This window comes from Morone saxatilis, unplaced genomic scaffold, assembly GCF_004916995.1.
Source record: "Morone saxatilis isolate NCDOM2014 unplaced genomic scaffold, NCSU_SB_2.0 Contig16, whole genome shotgun sequence".
Taxonomy (NCBI): Eukaryota; Metazoa; Chordata; class Actinopteri; family Moronidae; genus Morone; species Morone saxatilis.
The window spans coordinates 11,380,465-11,402,151 of NW_023339718.1; the positions used below are offsets into that span (position 1 = coordinate 11,380,465).

Here is a 21,687-nt window from a genome sequence, read left to right on the forward strand (position 1 = left end):
TCATCTACCGTCAATACACTCCAGCTCTCACTCTGTTCTTTTGTGTTTGTTTTTTCCTCCTTTTCCACTCTTACTGCTCCCATATGCTCACCACTGCAGTACATATAGGGAAATACAACTTAGTTATTCACAAAAGTCCCTATTCAAACCTTTAACCTAAGACTCATGACTTAAGGACATGTGTATGATGCCTTTCTTCCACAACCTGCAATCTAAATATGACTGCAATGATTTCTTGGTGTAAGATAAGAAAATCATATTCCTAAAACACCACAGTATATCACACATACACCATATAATGGACAACATCAAAGGTCAGTGCCGTCTAGTGGTGCAGTTTTACAGATTACAACCCCCTCGCCTCACCCTCCCATTGTAAGCGTGTAGAGGAAACTATGGTGGCTACAAAACTTGAGAAAAATGCTAGTGTCCCTATCTAGACCTGGTGTTTGGTTTGTCCATTGTGGACTACTGTGGAAACATGGCGGTTCAACATGGCGGACCTGAATAGAACCTGCTCTCCCAATGAATATTATATTCCATTTCTGCTATTTTCCTAAATGTTACAAACTGTACCTTTTAAAGTTATTTGTAAAACGTATCCTCAAAGGGAAGCTGAATGTTCTTTCATTGTCTTTTCCTCTAATGCCCTGCATTTTTGTTACAGTGATACAGTGACAGTGTTAATTGTAAATGAAAATCAGACATTAATTTCACAAAATCCTTCTGTACCTAGAATGTGTTTTATGTACAGGCTGTTCACACATCCCTCATACACAGCTCACATACCATTTGAATTTCCAAACCCTTCTCTACCAGGATATATATATATATGCCATGAACCAAAACTATGCAGATTTAATTTACAGTCAAAGAGTACAGTGGATGAATGTACTGAATACCCTATCTTTAACTAGTAAGGGGGAGTCGGAAGAATCATTGATTCTAATGGTTCATCATAAAACATTATAGGGCACAAGGTAGGTGCCATAAATCTTTTGGTGAGCTATAGTGAGCAGACCCGTCTTGCAAGTCCAGCATTTTTTATAGATCCTGGCGACAAGTGCTGTGTCAACTAGATGTGAAGAGGCAAAGGGAGAACATCTCAAGTCTCTTTCTCCTGCTCTCTGACAGTAATTTAATGTACTAAGCAGATAAAGAAGCAAAGAATATATGTCTACAGACAGGAAGGACAGATTTGGTATATTGTGTCAACTTAACAAATGCTGTTGTGCCACCAGCTGTTAATTTGTGGTTGTCAGGGAGCCAAGTACACAAAACAAAATGAAAATACGTACAACATCTCAATGCAGTAGCCTTGGCCACCCATGACCCTGTTGCCGGTTCATCGCTTTTCCTTCCTTGGATCACTTTTGAGTACTGAAAACCACTGCAGACAGGAAACTCCACAAGATTTGCAGTTTTGGATATGCTTCTGATCAGTCGATCTAGCATTACAATTTGGCCCCAAAGTCGCTCATTCCTTCACGCTGCCTATTTTCCTGTTCAAATCATTCAACTTTTGAGGACAATGTTTCACTTGCTGCTAATATATCACCCACTGAAGGTGGTCCATGATAAGGTAACAGGTGCCATGATAATGAGATAATAAGTGTTATTCACTTCACCTGTCAGTAATCATAATGCTATCGCTGATCTTTCCATACACAATGCAAATAAAGTAAGGCCTATGAGAGCTATGTTAAATCCATTATTCCATTTGATGTTACCTTGTAGAGCTCCCCCAAAGGGAATGAAATGATTGAATGACAGTAATGTGATGGACTGATTTTCTAGAGGCAAAAACTGTCCAGAATTAAAATTAAATGTACCCAAAGCTATTGTCAACCAACAGCAGTGCCAATGCACATTCAGTTTTGAAACATACAGTGTGTGCTCTGAGTGTACAAATATGAGGCCAGTCCTCTGAAGGTTTGTGAAATGAGCTGGTAGACTGACATGACAATAGTGTAGTGTTGGAAAATAAATGTATCATAGTTTGTAAGGTTGCTGGGTGCTTTTAGTACCTGTGAATGATTCCAAACCCATACCAAGATATCTATGATTTCCAAAATTGTATTCTCTCTCTCACATTTACTGTTTTTATTTAGCTATACTGCTAAATATAACCCTACCATTAACCAAGGTGGTTGAATGGTTTAAACAGTTTGTCTATTTTTGAAAATGTATGTGGGAGAAAGAGACAGTCTGGGCTCCCACCAATAGCTCTTCTGTTTTAAAATTATTTCTAAAATTGCAATGTAAATTTTTCTCCCAAGCATAGAGGAGAGAATTTAAAAAAATAAGTCTAATGGACAATGTTTCCATTTAAATTATTAGCTTACATATTACACAGTTTATCAGTAATTTGCCAGCAATATTTATTTTGCTGTAGTAATTGTTTTTCTGAAATCCAATTCTATTATGGAAGTAGGCAGTTGGGCAGAAGTTTGCCTAAGTGGCTTTTTAAAATATAATTGCTTTGCAGGTTGAGGTCCCATTATCATAGACATAATGATCGTAATAGGACATAGTTCTTTTATAATTTCATCATACCAACAATTTATAAAAAAAGGGCAGAAATTAAGAGAATGGCATTTGTGCAATTATTTGAAACAGATATGGAGATGGAGACCGGCGTGTGGACACATTCAAACAGCAGAATAGAATAGAATACACTTTTTAGGGAACTACTTTCTTTGAGTGAGCAGGACGGACGAGCAGACACACTATAAGGCTGAGATTAGGCAGTCGGTGGTGCAGAGCACTGATACTAGTGCAGCATGGACTGCTTGCTTCAACAAGCTGTCCCCTCTCTGTTAGAAGATGGAGACAGAGAGAGGGACAGGGTAGAGACACAGAGGGGGAGATAGAGAAAGGGTTTGTGGGCTGTAAAGAATTGGAAGAGGGATTGAAGGAAAGGAAAAAGAGAGTAGAGGACAGAAGGAAGGCTTGGTGTGCAAGCTGTTTGGAGACAGCACCGGCACACATGTTACTCATCAGCAGGGGAGAAAGAGGGGGTTGGGGGGGACACTGGAGGAGAGAGTGGGAGACAGGAGTGGTGAAACTGCTCAGCAGCTTGTCTGTGTCTGTGCCTAGCTACTGTCTCTTTACTGCAACGGCACATATATGAGTGTTTGGCAGAGACGACAGAAGGAGTGTTGTGAAGCTGGAAGCGACACACCAGTGTTTGGCAGATGGAACAAGGTTAGCACGGAGAAAACAGATAAATGGAGGGATAAAAAAATCATATTGTACTTTTCTAGCTGTTGGTGAAGAGTAAGCAGATAAACTACAAGGAGATAAGAGTAGTCTGCACTAACAAGTCAATAGTGCACTGCATTAGAAAGCCCAAAATCATCAAATCTCTCTCGCTACTGGTGGAGCTGATGATGTGGGGTGAGAGGAAGTGCAGCGGCTAATACAGCAATTGCCCTGGTCCAATTTCATGGGGAGTTGCTTTTTTGTCTACCAATAGTCATTTTAGGCATTGTAGGACAGATTTTTGACATTTATTCATACATTTCTGATAGTTTTACTTCTTACAACTTCCTCTGCATATTGATTTTGTCGCAGCTGCCGAACTCTGTCTGTGCTGTATACACTGTTTCCAGCTCTGTTCAAAATGTCACCTGCTATCGATTGTGTTTTGAATCACTACAAGTCATATATGTAACAATCAAACCAAAGCCAGACTTTGTTGCACAGTGTGCTTTGATGTGTTTGCCACAGGGAGAGAAAGTGAGAGATGCATGAAGCCTCAAAATAATCCTAAGTGATATGGCATTTAGACTAGAGGATTGTCTGTCCGTACTGTATATGTGTGGTTTGTGTTCATCTAAGTGTGTGTGTGTAGGATGGGTGGGTGAGTTCTGTAGAGTGAAAGGGTTTGTTGTAACAGTAAATGACTCTGCTGGCCCCCACACAGCACCGGTCGATGGTCCAATTACTTTTAAATGTGTGTGGTTACACATTCCTTGAAGTGACGGAGGTCCGTTTGTGTGTGTGTGTGTTAGTAAGTGTTAGTTGGTCACGATGATGGTGGAGGTGGGAAGGTGACTAAAGTATATCACCTTTTTGCAGTGTTAAAGGCTGCTGGTCAGGTCACCATGGCCTAACGATGCTGAAATAAACACGTGTGTGTGTGTGTGTGTGTTTCAAATTTTATTAAGCTCATAATTTTTGTCACAAACTCTCCATAATTTTTTCCCCTTCTATTTACCAAGACAAAAAGCATTATTGACGCTTTTGCTTAATTAAGAACACTATTTAAAAACAGGTGTTTTATATTTACAAAACACATGCGAACAAATAATCCCCACTGGAATTGTTACATTCCTAGACTAACCCGAAGGAAAAAAATAAACATGTATCCTTGCTGCAAAGTTTGCACCAAAAAAAAAAAAAGTTAATGAAAACAAATGACTAGAGGAAACAATGTGAACTAACATAAAGCTGTGATGACAAACATAATTCCCTGCTGTGAGAAAATCTCACTTATCACTTGTGCAAAATGACAACATCTGCTTCTAGTGAGTGATATGAATAAATCAACACTTATTTTTTTATCATATTGTTTGCTTTAATATCTGTTTGTTCTTACAGATCCAACATTGATTCCCCCTGAGAACCACATAAAACATTAAAGCTACAATTTACCAATGCTACATGCTGTATTGTTTTTCAGTTTATTGCCATCACATTAGTCGTGATGATTCTAATGACTCCAAAAAAGGAATACAAATGATGATAGTAAAAACATTTTAATGCCCAAATGTATTTCTTGATGGCTTTACAGACATTAATATTCACCGAGTTTAAGCTTTGGAGAGTTGTGGGGTTTTTTTTCCCACTGAATTGTATTAATCACCACAACTGTTTATAAGTGAGTTTTATATTCTATTAAACATTGCACTTATAGACTTTGATAGGAATTTTCAAATCTTTTGAAAGCTTTCAGTTTATGGTAGCAGTTTGATTATTTTATTATAGAGGCTATCAACACAAACTCAGTGTTGCTGAGTTAGATTGGCATGCCAAAACCCTGCAGGAGACAATGTATAGCTTAATAACAATAGTAATGATAATTTTATTTGTAAAGCACTTTACAAGCTTGAGCACAAAGTGTTTTCACGCGTTGTCTGGTTGTTAGACACAAGTTGGAAATATATATTTATTTTTCTATGTTTGAGGTAAGGCGAGTAAGCTAGCATAGCAAAACTGCAGGACACCATGCTAGAATTCAAAGGTCTGTGGTGGTTTGGTTTAGCTTTGAATACCCCAGTGGTGCCAAAGAATGTGTGTGTGTGTGTGTATTCTATCTGGCATATGTGCTGTGTGTGTAAAGCACCTGTTTTCCTCCAGCTCCTGCAGTACACAACTGTTTTTTTAAGTAAAAGCAGCTTTGAATTCAGTTGTTGTGGCTAATGAAACTACTTAACTTAGCATTAGCGTAACTTGCCAGCTAAACCTAATAATTATCTAATTTAGGTACAAGTTTACACCAAGAAATTTACAACAAGCATACAACTGTGTAGGGTGGGTAGTACTACGTATGTAAATGGGTAGTACAGTATAAATAATAAACAGCAAACCTCAATTTCATCTCAATTATGAGTGAAGTCAAAGGCGTGCTAATGCTAGCTAGCTAGCGAGTTAGCTGTAGAATAATTTATAACATGTTTAATCTGACTGGCCAAGGTGCAGGTCTAAAGTTATGCGCCTATTTGTATGTGTAATAGGTGCATGCACTCAGGAGAATGTGTGTCAATCTGATCTAAATGAGCTAATTTTGTTGCAAAGACAATAGTGGTAAGGTAAGAGACTATAGGGAGTTACAGAAACAGTGAAAAGGAACTAATTTGTGAAAAGAAAGACTGAACAGAGAGCTGTAAATGAACAACGGAGGGAGGTAAAGAAAGGAAAATAGAGATAGTTCTAGATTAATAGGAAGGAAAGTATTGTGGGATGCTAATGGCAGTGTTTTGAAGCCTGAGTCGACATGGTAACGGTCTGAGCACAGTGGGTCATTCACTTAACATGCACACACACACACATACACACACACACACACCAACAAATGCACATTTATTTCGTACTGTCGGGGGGAAATGAGCCCTTATCTGGAGCTGTGGAGATAAGCAGAGGCAGTGGGCCACTCTGCTAGCTGCCATTTTAGCTCCTGACTCACATGTCCACACACACACACACACACACACACACACACCTATGCAAGGCTGCCTTCACACTCTCTGATATAAAAGCTAAAATAATATAAATATAGAGAGGGAATATTGATATTCAGAAAATGTAGCATAGCCATATTATACAATATTATATTGTTGTGATATTGCAGAGAGGTTATTTAATTTCATTCGGACTTACTTCTCTCTCTGCGCCTTTCGGTCCTCTCTCATTTATTCATGTTTGCATGTTGGTCTATGAAATGGAAGAATATGAGATAAATATGTGAGAGGGAATTAAAGGATTTAGCTTTTATTCACATCTAGCGGTGACCAAGAAATTACAGCAACGTTGACAGTTCTCTGCACAACTCACTGTAGCCTATAATAAACATAAATATAAAGGTACATTTCAAATAAAAACATAACACAACACTGACAAACAATTAGACATTAAAGTGCTCTTTCAGTAATTATTTAAGAATTGATAGTAAAAATAAAGAGGAATAATCCCAAATTGCCCTTTAAAATGATCTGTGTGGAAAACACACACCTTCAGAAACTGGGCTTAACAATAAAACAAGTCTCAGTGGCTTGCAAAGGGTTATTTAGTCATCATTAAGTCATACCATTCAAAACTCCCAATGTATCATGGTCAATCCATATTGAGAGTGGGAGAATCAAATTATTTGTGCCTGTTATGCATAATGTGTGTGCATTAGTGTGTGTTTGTGCCTGTCTGTCTGTAAATGACTGAGTGTCGTCACAAGCGTTTGCTATACAGCTGCAAACAAAGCCGGCCTGCCCCTGATTGATAGCCCCTGTGATTACTGTAGTGCTCGACTATGTTGATTAATGTGTTTCTCCTCAACTTAGTGACTTATGTTTAAACGCTGTGGGAAATGCAGCGCAACCTCCCTTCATCACAGGCCATTGCAGGATGTTCATTGTTGAATCTTCTTTATTATTCATCTTATTCTCTTTTCACAATCGCAAAGTGCAGTCTCAACTTCGAACACTGAGGCCAAAAACAGATGTTTTTTTATTGCCGGAGCAACAGGCATTAGTGGCCGACAGAGTTTTCAAAGTAGTCTTTTATAGGAACACTTGTTTTATTAACACAGTCCAGGGGAATCAATATTAAGTGCCTTGCTTAAGGGTGAAATGGCAGAAGGCAATGTTAATACTTGTCTTTCAGAGGCAGTACAGAAAACACTATTAAACACTGTTTTTGACTCATTATCTGCACATCTTATCAGAGTACATTCACACTGACTTTAAATTTAAGGGTTGGGGCTCAGTGCCATACAGCTAAACAGCTCAGTACAAGCCTGAAATACAGTGGGCTGTAGCAGGTGTGTTTGCTAAGGTTCACTTACTTACTGGATATTTGACTGTTCTTTCTTTTTCCTAAGGGCTTTGCCACAAATAATCCACACTATCAAAAGACCGGGTCAAGATTTCAAGAAATCAACAGCTGAATAGGCTGATAGGGAAGCACACACTGCTCTACAACACAATTTCAATTTGCATTTGTCATGCTTTATTTATCTACACTACCCCTGATCCCACTCAAGAAGTCTGGTTTCACTACTGTTTCTCTGTCACCAAACTAAACTGATATGTAACAGATACCTACAGTACAGGTTTTAGCATGAAATGGAAGAACAGTATGTTCTGTCTCTTCCCAAAGATGGCTTCAGTGTTGCCATTCCAGTCCAGTTTTCTACTGATTTGGATTCCAAGGTACTTGGAAAGAGTCCATGCTTTTCAATTCTTCATCAAAAACAACAAGGACAGGGGGCCGGCTATTCCTCTTGTAGGCCACCACAAGCTCATTGGTCCAAAGCCCTCTGTTAGTCTTCTGTAAAAAATAATAGTGAAGACTGCATGTCTAACTGGAAATTATACAGTAAATTCATAGTGATAAATTCCATTATGCGAAAAAATATTCTTAATACCTTTCATTCAATTCCTTTAAAGTCTTATCTACATATTTGAGTCTGGACAGACATGAATTTAAACTGCAACTTGTTTAGCAGAGGAATACAGCCGCAAGGTGGTAATTCTAATGTAGTTTGTTGTATTGGACTTATTCTGTGTGTACAGCAGGTGCTGGAAAAGAGGCAAGCATTCCCTCAAAGTATCTTTTGCAAATCTACATTCTTTGAGTGTGCCAACCTTAGTGTTCATATCACGTTTGTCACTTGCTTGTTACTGAAGGACAGACAAGAGGCAAAACACAGGCATAATGTATGTATGTGTGCATGTGTTGCACCCATGCCCCTGCATGTGTGGCTTGTTTTTGTGTGCCTGTGTGTGTGTGCGTGTGTGTGCGTGTGTGTGCGTGTGTGTGTGATTGTGTATTAGTGCTGGCCTCTTTGCTTATGTACTCTTTTGTTTATTTGTTTCTGGTAAGCTTATATCACAGTATAATTATGAAAATCAATAGTGTGCCCGTGTTGAGATCCACACAGTTTTTTAATGTAATTTTTAACCTCAAAAAGTAGACGCTCGATCCTGATAAAAAGTCTCTTAAAAGTATTTACAGTGTATCATTTACAGCATAATTTGTATATATGTGATTTTTTTTTTTTAATTCTCTAAGTCTTTTCCATATACCGTTTGCTGCGATACTGTTTCTGTTCCTACAGGTGTTTGTTGAGTTTGTGTGCATACACAGCAGAATTTCTTTCCTGCAGGTGTATGAGTATGAATTTGAAGCCTCCCTGTACTATTGGCCTCCCTTGGTGGCTGCACTGCTAATGTTATATTGATTATACACACTCACATTTTACAAGCACTTAGACAGCTGCTGTGCTGTAAATTCACCCTTTACAGTGTCTTTCATCATCGCTGCTCACCATGTATCAGTATCTTGTTTGTCTGTTCTGTGATCCCCATCTCTCCCTGTCTCTCTTCTCTTTGTTGTTTATGTTATCTCTTGCTTTCTAATTTGTCTGTCTCTTGTTTGTGTGTCCTTAATATGTTTCTCTCTTTACATCCACCCCCTTTATCATATTTGTAAGTTTACGACTGTCGGCACACAAACAGCACCTATACACTCAGAAAACTGGGAAGGCTTACAGGCAGCATCTGTGAGAGAAAGAGGGGAGAGAGAGAGAGAAGGCTGGACACACACATTGACACACTCTGATCAAGGGCTATATTGACATTAGGACAGCAGTGGTTTTTCTGTGTTATAAAATAAAGGTTAGTGGACTCATCTTCTGAGAAACACAAGATTACAAATGCATCTGTTTTTTATCCAATTAAGAAAGAACAAAGAGAGGATACAGATTTTGTGTGTGCAGAAGGGAGGTCAGACTCAAATTCTAGCTCCACATCTCCCCCTCCAGGCTGAAACGAGGATGATATGTAAGAAAATCTACCTGGCTGTGTCTGTGGGTGTTACATAAATGCAGATAGAAAAGCAGTGTCTTTGAAATCACAGCAATGTTTTAATGATGATTAGAATAATACATAATAAGGAATATAAGGATATACTGGAGAGTAGGTGCAAAAAAAGCTAAAAGAGTTGGAGAGATGTCAGCCAGCCTATGCATGCCTACTCGGTCAAATAAGTGAAAACCCCTGTGTGAGTGGACCACAGCTCTGCAGGGAAATGATTAAAAGGGAAATAATACCCTGCCAAGAACAAAGCTTTTTAAAGGCCCATCAGTGTAGATGTTTTGATTACACTTTAGCTCAAGTTGAAGTTTGTCAGTGCTAAATTACGAGAGGCTACCAAATTTGGTGAAACAGGAGAGTTAGTGAGATGTCAATCAAGCAAATCCACATAGGCCTGAGAAGAGGTATAATAAGGCAAAATAAATACACCGATCAACCAGAACATTATGTTATTTCTATGAATGTGGGAAAGGCAATTCAGTTGTTACTCTTTCCCAGCTGCCTTCAATACTGTCATCATACTGTTGTACAGTAGTTGACAACAGGCTTCTAATGGAAAAACCTGCTCTTGACACCACGAAGGAAAGTAATCCTACCAGAGGAGTTTAACTGACGTCTTTTATTCCGTCAACAATATTTCAAACAGGATATGAAATGTTAACTAAGTGGCAGGGTGTAAAAAAGAAACCAGTTTAGCTAAGCTTTATTGTAAGTAATGGTCCCAAAAGGGAATTGATCAGAATTGGCAGAGAATCACATATTCAACAGTAACTTCAGGCTTTAGAAAAATGGATTATCCCATATTTCCCTCTGCAGTATGCCCTCTGCTTCTCTGGTGTGTTTGTGTTTTCTTCTAAGCACAAATCATGCCGTGCAATTTTGTGTGTATCACAGTAGGAGTGTGTGGTTGTGTGTGTTTGTCTCTGGATAGCAGACAGCTAAATCACTTCTTTTTTTCCTACAGCCTCTCTCTCTCTACAGGGAAACCAGGCTAGTTTGATCTTTGAAGCTAAAAAACTATATTTTATTGAAAGCAGAGGGCAGCACATAGATTAAGAAAATATGGTTAGGGACTTAAATAATGTGGTCTCGGGGAAAAGACTGGAAGTTTATGATGCAATTTGATAGACATACAAGCCTGGGTTATATTTATAAAGCCCATTTGAATTAAAGGAAATCACCATTCTTTTCACAGGCACAGTACATAATTAACCACGGATAAACCTTAATAAATTGCAGAGAATTTGACATACATGTACAATACAAAAGTGGGACTTGATTAAATATCCTTTAGCACTCCAATTGTGTGTGTCTTAACATCTTTCTTCTGCTCTGACTTTTTATAGCAAACATGCTAATGTTAAATCAATCATGCACTTTTATTGTTTTTAAATCTTGTGCATGTACTTGCCTCTTTTCCTCTCTACAGCCTATCGCTCGAAAGACCCAACCTGGTGTCCATGATGTCTGCTAAACTAACTTATTGTGTGTTTGTGTGTGCACACATTGCAGCTGGCAACGTGGGACCCAGTCCACGGCTTGAATGGCACGCTGACAGACAGGAAATTGGAAAATAACATGAGGGGTGTGGTGCTACGAGTTGTCACTGTTCTGGTGAGTAAAGCTGACCACTTTTTTTTTTTTTATTATCCTGTGATTTCCAATTGACCATACATAAAAAAAAGACCTATTTCAGTGTTTCCTGTTTGAAAATGATCCTGCAGTTCACCCAGAAGAATCAAAGACGGACTATTGTGACTAGCGCTGGCATGTCAGACTTAAACCTTTTGCTCTATTGTAAATCTGTCCTTTTGTCTAGTTTTCCGCCCATCATTCAACTGTCTCTGTGGAGAATAGATGAAGAGAGGGACATATTGAGAGCTTGTGTGAGGGAATGAAAATGGCAGACAAACATTTATGAGATGAAATGTTGAGGCGACAGAGAGGAGTCGGAGACGATGAAACACAAATAAAATGTAACAAGGTGAGCTTACTAATGGGCTAAGCTATCATCATTTCATTTGCTTCCATTCTGACATTTGATGGCTAGATGATAGACCATTGGAGTCTTGATGATAGTGAGACTCCAGCTCTGTCTGTCTTGCCTGCAGCATCGATTCGAGTACATCCCATGAGGGCTTTAAAGATTCACTGCTGTAAATTCTTCATATCCCGTCTTTGAAGTGAGAAGCAGAGAAGAAAGAGATAATGCTAGACATCTATGCCTTTTTCTTTCTCTATGTTTTTTTTCCAGTCTTTGATTTTCATCATCCTTAAAGGGTAAAAAAGAATATGGATTGTGTTTTTGAACATCGCCCCTTTTTCCTATCATCAGTGTAGCGTCGCTCCTACATTTATGTTCTGTGTTCTGTTGTTGTTTCTACACTTTACGTCCAGTACCTCTGGTTGTGACTGGTGCCTCGTGAGGACCTAAAGACCAAAAGAGATAGAAATAGTGTGAAATGTCCAGGATGTACTTTTTTTGAGAATGTTTGAAAGGCACATCCTGATTGTACTTGTGTGCAAGTGTGCGTGCATGAGATTAAGTTTCTGAAGAGACCTTTGGAACAGATTGTTCTCAATCGCTCTGGGCTGTTTCTGCTCTGATGTAACAGTTTTTTTTGTCTGTAAGGTGCAATGGTCTCATACAGTATACCATCCACACACACACACACACACACACACACAGTTACCTATAAATGAATGTGTTCATTCTATTCTATCAGCCAGTCTGTTGAATAGTTATTGATTAGTTAATTGGTGATGAGATCATACCACTATTACAGCCAATAACTCTCAGTCAATACTACTGACTAGCTGTATTGATTATTAAATGGATGTTACCAAGGAATGGCTACATCACTATAATTATGTGTTTATGTCCCTCTTCGGGCCTCAGTAGTGTAGCAATTTACAAATGTGATCGAAATTGATATTTTGCAACTGGGAAATTTAATTTGAATCCTTTAAATGGTCACATGAAAATGATATGTTCTAGAAAGGAACATGGTTTTCTTTAGATCTAAGACTCTGAAGGTACAAAATCAGCCCATATATTAACACTCACAGACTTGCATATGTCCCCAATTTGGTTTGATTCATCTCAGCAGCTGATTTTTCATCTTTTGCTTAATTTTTCGAGAGTGCACCCACATTTCCCTGGTTCTACTCCACATTTATGAGTAACACGCTGTGAATGTAGCTACTGCAGCCCAAATATGCAGCCAAAGGCAGAAGATGTCCCTTTTTAACTTGAGTTCACATTTTTTGGAGATAATGAAAGAGCGCTCAGTGTTTATCCCCAAATGAACCTAAAGTTTAATGTTTTTCTTTTAAGAACTACAGACAACTGTGAGGGGCTACAATTCAAAATGTGTCGTGAGGGTTAATGATGATTGATGATATTTAATTCAGTTGATTTAGACATGGGTATATTTTAAATTATGTTTACATTTATGTTTGACAGTATGTCTCTACTCTGGTAGACTGGTAGACTACTTGGTGTTGTTGGTAAAGTAATAGTCTATTGAAGCAGTTTATGTGCAGGTACTTGAAATTGTGGAAAGTTTTGTCCTGAAAAGTAGCAATTGGTTTTCTGTTACACAGCTATCAAAGTTGTCCAAAACTATATATATATATATATATATATTATTACTGGGAATGGGTCCCAGCTGAAAGAACAACAGGACATTTGAAGTTTTTACTCATTTTTAGATTTATTATATAGCGACAGTAGAAAGATGACAACTAGACAAGTAGAGAAATGCAACTAATGTCCCATTTACATTGCAGTTCATGGTCTCTGTCTCAACCCCCAAGCCATGGGGATTTCCCCTGAAAAGTTAAAAAAAATCTGTGTTGCACGTTCAACATAAATCGTAAGTCACAAAGTTTAAGTTTTAGCTGTTGAGTCACAATGTGCACTGCTTAAACATATGTTGTTTTTTGACACACATTCTCCATCTTTATCAAACAGAGAGTGGGGGAAAATTCATTTTTATAACAATATGAAATCTAATCTTCTGCAGAGATTGGCAGGGCTTACATTTTTACACCAATTTCACAGACAAAGCCACAGAGTGTTTTGAAAATGCTCACCGCTGCAAATCACCACATGACATTCCCAGCATTCTCTCAGAGGACTCTTCAAATGCCATTACTTAGTCTTTGTGGAAAATGTATCTTCCTTGTCCCAATCATGTCTCCAAAAACACCCAAGCAGCACTGAGACCACATGTGGTGCTTACAGTCAAGAGGAGACAGGGGATGAACTTGTTCCAAAGGAATTAGTGTAGAGGAAAGAGAGGAGGAGGAGAAGGTAAATGAGATGGAAGCAATATCTGAAAGACAAAGAGGAGATGTAGGAGAAGGATTGCTGAATATAGAGGAATGTTAGATAATATTTCAGGGATGACAAGTGTTGTAGCCTCGATGGATGGATTGATGGAAAGAGAAGAGGTGTCCTAGACATATGTTTAGGGAAAGCGGGAGACTTTGCAGTGTGGAAAGTTGCCAAATGGTGTATATTACATCTGGTGAGTGGCAGGGGAAAAAAAGAGACTGCAGAATAACAACAGAGAGGGAAAAGGGACTGGGAGGGAAAAGGGACAGGAGAGACAGATTAGTGTCACAAAACCAGACTACATCTCGCAAGGTAATTTTTCGTTACAAGATTTTAGTCTGGAAACCACTGACTGAGTATTGATTGAGCCCGGCAGCTCAAAGCCAGACCAACAAGTGAGCTATGGGAAGTGTTTAGAAGATTACATGACTCATTGCCTCTCAAAAGTCAAAACTTGGACAACTCTTTAAAAGAGGTTTTTTTTGTTTTGTTTTTTGCTGAACATTTATCACAAAATGATTTGGCTAGATAGTTCCACAAAGATTTGACAATGTTTTCCCAACAGCCACCATGGTCAATAAGTTTAAAAAAATAAAGAAAGACCAGTGGCAGTCAGGTGTAGAAATGATTCATGTTGATGTCTAAGTGAAGGAGAGAACTGTCATGTATTGTACAGCCAACTTGAAATGACATCTGTGTCAAACAATCTGTGCCCTTGCCAGAGAACAGTGAGCTAAGCTAAAATCGTGGGTTGCCTTTGAGACACTAGAAAGACATGAGGGGCTTTTATATATTCTGTTCTCCCAGTCCTTTACCTACCAAACATGCTTTCAGTACTTTCAAACACTCCCACCCCCACCCCACACACACCTACACAGAGTTGCACATGCAGAGTTTCTTGCCTTCTATTGATTTGCTGCTGCTATTGGTTATGTGTTAAATGGTTCGCTTGCAAGCTGTGGGTGGGCATGTGTGTGTGGATGCATGTGTGCAGCACTGGTATGTGTGCTTGTGTGTGTTTTCACTGTATACCACAGAGCCTGTTCACTTGGAACGCAGACTGGGCAGTAATCAATGCACAATAAGCTGAAATATCTTTTGGAAATAGAGAGAAAATTGAAGAGGGATAAGTTGAATGCGTTTTGAAATGAAAATCTTTCCAGTTTTTTCAGGACAATTTTTCAATCAATATGCTGTAGTGCCAACTGCCAAGTTAAACCAAACTGAATATGTCCTTACTACTTTTTTTGTACTTTGTAAAACCTACAGTTCCTTTAAAATGCTATTTAATATGTCTTTGCTGCTGAACTGTTTTCATTCTTTTTCCTCTTTCATTGCTTGGTAAAGATATAACAGCACCCTAGTTTGTGTGACAGTTACCTAGCATATTGGATTCCTCTATACTGCTGTTGTCATACCCTTCAGATATAGAATGTGCAATGAAAAAGTGCCTGAACATACTCTAGCTGTTTGAGATGGAAAATATTGTGTGCGTAATATTATTGCATCCTCATGTGTATGCAGGCAAAATCGGTAATTTTAAAGCCTTGATGTCTAGATTCTCTGCTCTGTTCACCAGTACTACATGAATTTGAAGAAATGTCATTATAGCTGTGTAATACGTTAACATTCACCTTATAAGTGCATTTGGAACATTATAAGTGCATTTGGTCAACTGTGTTATTGTCCCCCTGCACAACAGGGTCATCCATGTATACTCCACCACATTTATGTTTGTTTGTTAAGATTTAAGAGTACCCACATAGGGAAGCAATCATGGGTACTTGGGGAGTAATTCAGTATGTATGGGTGTGTGTGTTAGCGGGTGTTCCTGCCTTGATTGATGGATGCTTGTGGTGAGAGAGGGACTTGGCATGCATGTCTACTCACTGCCTAATAGCTTATTGAACAGCAGCAGCTCGCAAGGATTAGAAACCACCAAGTTAATGCGTAGCATAGCCTGTGTGTGTGTGTGTCCGTATGTGTGTGCTTAATGTGCAGCCAGTATCCAGTCAATATCACACAGGCCCTCATAAATCTGCAAGACATATTGGCCTAAAACATTTCACTCATCAATAGGGATTTATTAAAGAAGAGAGAGAAAGGAGGGGGGGCAAGAGCTGAAGAGAAAACTCCTCAATGAAAAACTCAATCCAAGCATTGTAAATACAAGTAAACATCAATTTTGTTTTTCTCTTCTAAGGTGAGCTTCCTTCTAGTTTTCTGCTCTCCTTGTTAAAAAATACATTGTTTCTCCTTGTGCTGGCTTCACTTAATTGCCTAAAATGTCAACATTGCTGGATGTCATTTAACCTCAACAGGAAGCTGCCCTTTAGATGCCATGGTTATATCGATAAACAAGGGCTACAGCCGTACCAACTGCATTTAAAAATGAACCAATAAAAAACAAATCTGCTGAATTGCATGGTGCGATTATTGATTTTCAACATTTTAATTCACTTGAAAATGTTAAATAGGTTATGTTTTAAATAAATTATTAAACATGGTTCCCTCAGTGAATCAAAAGAAAGCTGAGTAGGGAAGTTTGGGAGCATAGCCAAGATGTACCTAGGGTACATCTTGTTTTTCTCCTGGAATCCCAAACAGATAGTCCAAAAAAGAAAGGGCTTACTGTAGCAAAGAATTTAAACACGTGGACAAAGTACAAGTACAGCATGTGTTTGTATCTGTTTTGGTACATTTGTCAGCATCTGGTTTGCCTTCACAGAAACAGCAAAAGGCAGAATTATTCATTATTTCTGGTCAGAATACTTTTTTCTACCATATTGGTTAAAATAAAAATGTGCTATCAATGGTATTTTGTTTTCTGCAGTTGTGTACCAGTAACTGTTCAATTAAGACACTCTGTGGAGTTTTTGGCCACTAGAGGGCAATGTAGAGCAATGTTTAATGAGAGTAAGAGAATGTTCTGGTGTCTCGTATTATACCAGGGATCGAGGATAGCCATGCATGCCACAAGAGAGGGGGATGTGATACATATTTCACCCACAGTGGTGAGATTTCACCCAGGCTGTGACATTTCACATGTCATAAGGGTCAAAAATCCCATTTGCACTATTCTACACAGAATGGTAATGCATGGTGAGAGTTGAGGGCGGTAAGGTAGCTTTCAGAGATAGCAATGTGTCAGTGAAAGGGAAGAAGATTGGAAGCCAATGAAAAACCTGCAGGTCCTAAAACATAAAAGGCTTTGATTTTATTAGTGGCAGGAAATGTATTTAACCATCCAAGCTGTTTTTTACAATGTAGACACCAGAGGGATGGTTTTAAACGTACTTACAATTACACTCGTGTGAATAACAATGTGTTAAAAATGTCCAATGTTGGAAATTCTTGCACTGTATGTGTAAGCTCCCATAGACACGTTCCTACCTTTAGGGTGAGCTTTTGTGGTGGTATAATGGCCACTTGAGTAATTGGGTGATTTAATGCTTCAATGACTGGTGTATTGATTGGCTGCTAGACTGACTTACTGACACACTGATTGATCTTTGCCTTCCAGGAGGAGCCATTCGTGATGGTGTCAGAGAATGTTCTGGGAAAGCCGAAGAAGTACCAGGGCTATTCCATTGACGTCCTGGATGCTCTGTCCAACTATCTGGGCTTTAAGTATGAGATCTACGTCGCCCCAGACCACAAATATGGCAGCTTACAGCCCGACGGTCAGTGGAACGGACTGATGGGTGAATTGGTCTTCAAGGTGAGGAGAAAATAATTTACACACATGCACAAACACATGTGAGCACAGCTAATCACACACTTGCAATACAAAAAAACAATGCAATATTAATTGTATTGAATTTAACCTGTGGAGAGAATATGCAAAGGGGTGTTTGTTGTTCAAGCCTGGGGGGGAATCAGATGAATCTGCGATCCCATGTTTTATATACGCAGATGCATCTGGCGGCCTGTTCAGACATATTTCCACCCAATCTGGATCTGGTCAGGCCAATCACGACTGTTAATCTAATATGGTGTGGGTTTGATACAATGACTGAGACAGAGGAGCGCGACCTTACTGGCCATCGAAACATTTTCAACAACCAAGATGGCTGTGGCTGATGTGGAAGTGTAACTGTTGAATCTGCTATTGCGTCAGTATTAAATGAACTGGATGGTATATTTTATACTGTGTAACGCATTTCATTGCTCTGATTGGTTGTAGGTCTACCCAATTGCGTCTAGAGGTACTTTGGTCTGTGCCCATTGATTACACCCCTTGGATATCGAAAATGATGACTCCATACTAATTTGCATTTGCGAATATAGCTTCCCTCAGATTGAGTCTGCACCATTTTGAGTCCCATCATAACATTCCCACTGGAAATCATGTCACTTCAAACGCTAATATTTGAATAAGACTACCATAGGACTGAGATTAACTTCTTAAAATTGAAGAGAGAAATTCAGACACTCTTTCAATAACCATGGCAGCATGTAGTCTGAAGTGAACCAGAGCAGAACTCAAAGATTCAGAAATGTGATATTGCATATTGGTATAAAACACAGCAGCTTTTCAATAATTTGACTTCAAGTACTTTCAAGTACTTGATGCATAACTACTGGCACTTGAACTTCCTCATTGAAAAGTGGGGATGACGTTTCTCAAGAGAATGTGAAGCTATAAATGTGGATTGCACAAAGATGAAGAGACCTATCGTCTAAGGGCAATACATTGGTACAGTTGGATGATAACTACTGGTGATAATCATAACACAGCCACCGTAGCATACAGGTTACTTGAGGTATCAAGTCAAGTAAGTAACCTTGTTGTCCATTAGCACAAAGTGTACCAACGTAACCTCCTTAACTCCTACTTAACCTTGCGAGTCAATCTTTTGTACTACCAGGTTTATTGCCCTCAGTTTAGATGCCAAAGCTCTATTGCCTGTCTATTCCAACATGCTCTAGACTTGGACAGCTTTTGGCAAACAGTACTGATTATTTTCTATTGAAAAATTTAGCATTTTACCAGAAAACAGAATAAAGTAAAGAGGTATTTTCAAATGTGTACAGTCTGATAATCCAGATTTTTCATTTTTACTCCACAATCCAACATTTTGAGATCAATATTTCTGTGAGAAGTTGAAGAACTCCTCCGCATATTCGCATGACTCATTCTTGTAGAAAAGACAGAGCACATTATATTTTTCTTAAGAAAACAAATGCTAAGTAAACAAATGGAAACCAAATATACAGAGTAGCTCATTGTGTTTCAGGCCTTTCCTGTTCCTCTGGAGCCGTTATTTAAAACATTCATTGACTGTTGTCATGTAGGGGCCTGCCGCAATAAACCTTGGACTCACCGCAGTTTCTTACAGTCACGCTATTTCTTTGTCCTCAGAAACATTCATGAATTTCTAAAATTGGATGCAACAAGGCCAAGGCAGTAATAACAACAATGCAACACTTCTTTTCTCCTTTTGATACCAAAACTCACTAGAGGTAAGATTAAATAAATATTTTAGCTAGGTACAACATTGTTGCCATGTAAGTGAGTTTGCTAATTTTATTATCAGTCCATAAGATAATCACCTCAGCAATTAAACTGTACTTTGAAATTTTATAGACTTGACTAGACTGATTGAAACCAGTAGAATTTGTTACCTTCAAGACTAATGAATAGTGTTCATTAACACCACATTGAAAAATCAATCAAATCTTTAAGTATACCTAATTTGTTTAATGCTGTCATGACTCAAGATGTCCCTTGGACAAGCACAGGTTACTTACACTTTGAGACATTAATTCAACAATAGAAAAACATACGGACAACCCCTACACAGGCAGAAGTAGATTCTCATTTACAGAAAATTCAACTACCTTCATAAATTTTTATACATTAAAGACTAAGCTGGTCTTTAATTATCATTTCCTACTGAGTATATGTGTTTGTGCAAGTGCATGCTTGTATCTGCATGTGCCCTTTGATGCTGCACATTTTGTTCCTTCTCCATAGGTCACGGATGTTTTTTATAGTCAGCAATGTTTTTCCCAGAAGTTTTCCATGCCTTCACTTCATTATTTTCTTTTGGCTGTGTGTCAAGCTTGAACATTTTTTTTTAAGACTGGGCTCTCCTTCCCTTGACCTTGTATACTTGTGTGTTCAGCCTTTGTTTCCCCCCACCCCCAACCTCCATGCAACAGCTCACAAAATTATAGAGAAATGCTTTGAGCACAATTCATATTTATGTGTACACAGACAAGCACAGCCTGTAAATAAACTGAACGCGCAAATAATTTTGTTTTCCCCATCAGTCAGCAACAAGGTTTATCTCTCCAAAAACCCAATTATACCAGATAATTATTACCCAGAGTGCTCTCTGGAAGTTTCCATGTTGACTGACCACAGCGGTCAGCATGGCAATTCATCTCTACTCACACACACACTTGCATGCATATCGCTGTGTTGTCTAAACCAACAGGCATCCTGCAGGGTTTATCCTAATATTCTTCTTATGCAGTTTAAGTGACAATTTCTGCATATTTAAGCATTTTGTTTCCTCACTCGACTGTGAAATTAGCAGATTTTTCTGCCTACAGTGGATTAAAATTTTTGTTTGTTTTGTGTGTGTGCGCGCATGGGGATATGAATTTTGGTGTGTGGTGGGTAAGCATGCAAGTGTGTGTGTACAGTAGCAAAGTTGTTATTGTCAGTTGTTTTGACCAATAAGGAAAATCTCATTATCGAACAAGTTCATAATATGTGCTATCTCTCGCACTAGTATAGATTTCAAACACACATGCACCCACTCACATCAGCGTCTTAAATCCTTGTTATGGTAGAAGCAGATGTCTACAGCTGCTAGCCAAGCACTGGGGACTGAAAACATTTTAATTAGCCATCATTGTTTCTGCATTTAAGCTGAGCTCAGTCTATTTTTTTTGGCAGACATACTCACTAACAGCTTTTTTTCAACTTAAAGTCTTTACATGTAAATAATTAAAGCAGTCATTAGTTGTCTCTTAAAATTCCAACTGATGAGAAAGGCTTTAAATGCTTTTGGAGGCATGCTGACACAAAAGCAGATCAATGAATTAATGAACAAACGATTAAAAAGTCATACAGTCCACACTGGGCTTACAGTGGGCTTACGAGACAGTACTTACATACTTATGTATACAGACGCAAAACAGGGCATAATGTCAGGTCTAACCCAATATATCCTGGCTTAATTTACATTGCTGCAATTATTAAAAGTGCCAGCATGGTCATTAACCTGTTCATATTCGTCAGGGTTTGGTAAAGCTTTCACATCATTACAGATTTCCCTGTACATAGATTTAGTAGGTTGGAACAGATAGGGTTGCAAGTCCAGTAACGATTGAAAACACAGAAACCAACTCCTGCACCCTTCACTTCACTTCCCTTCACTTTAACACTTCATTGTGGTCTAGTAGGTTTTAGTGGCATATAATAGTGTAGTTGCAGATGGCAACTCCTTCCCTTCACCCTCTCCTTCCAAGCGCATAGTGAGAAACTACAGTGGCTGTGAAACATGCGAAAAGGGTTAATGGCCCTGGAGGCAATGTTTAGTTCGTCCATTTTGGGCTACTGTAGAAACATGGCAGTCCAACATGGTGGAAAGTGCCCACAACACCTGTAGATAAAAATGGCTCATTCTAGGGTAACAAAAAGATAATGATTATTATTTTCAGGTGATTATACACTAATGAAAACATACCTATGAATATTATATTGCATTTCTGCCAAATAGATCCTCCTAAATG

The 21,687-nt window shown here is 38.6% G+C and overlaps 1 protein-coding gene across 1 annotated transcript in view; it reads left to right on the forward strand.

Moving 5' to 3' along the window:
- Positions 1 to 21,687, forward strand: part of grid2 (glutamate receptor, ionotropic, delta 2) — a 408,773-nt gene that overhangs the window by 348,436 nt on the left and 38,650 nt on the right. Inside the window, exons 10-11 of the mRNA XM_035658229.1 lie at positions 11,106 to 11,207; positions 17,459 to 17,656. Coding sequence (XP_035514122.1) covers positions 11,106 to 11,207; positions 17,459 to 17,656 — 300 coding nt within the window. The remainder of the gene's footprint in view (positions 1 to 11,105; positions 11,208 to 17,458; positions 17,657 to 21,687) is intronic.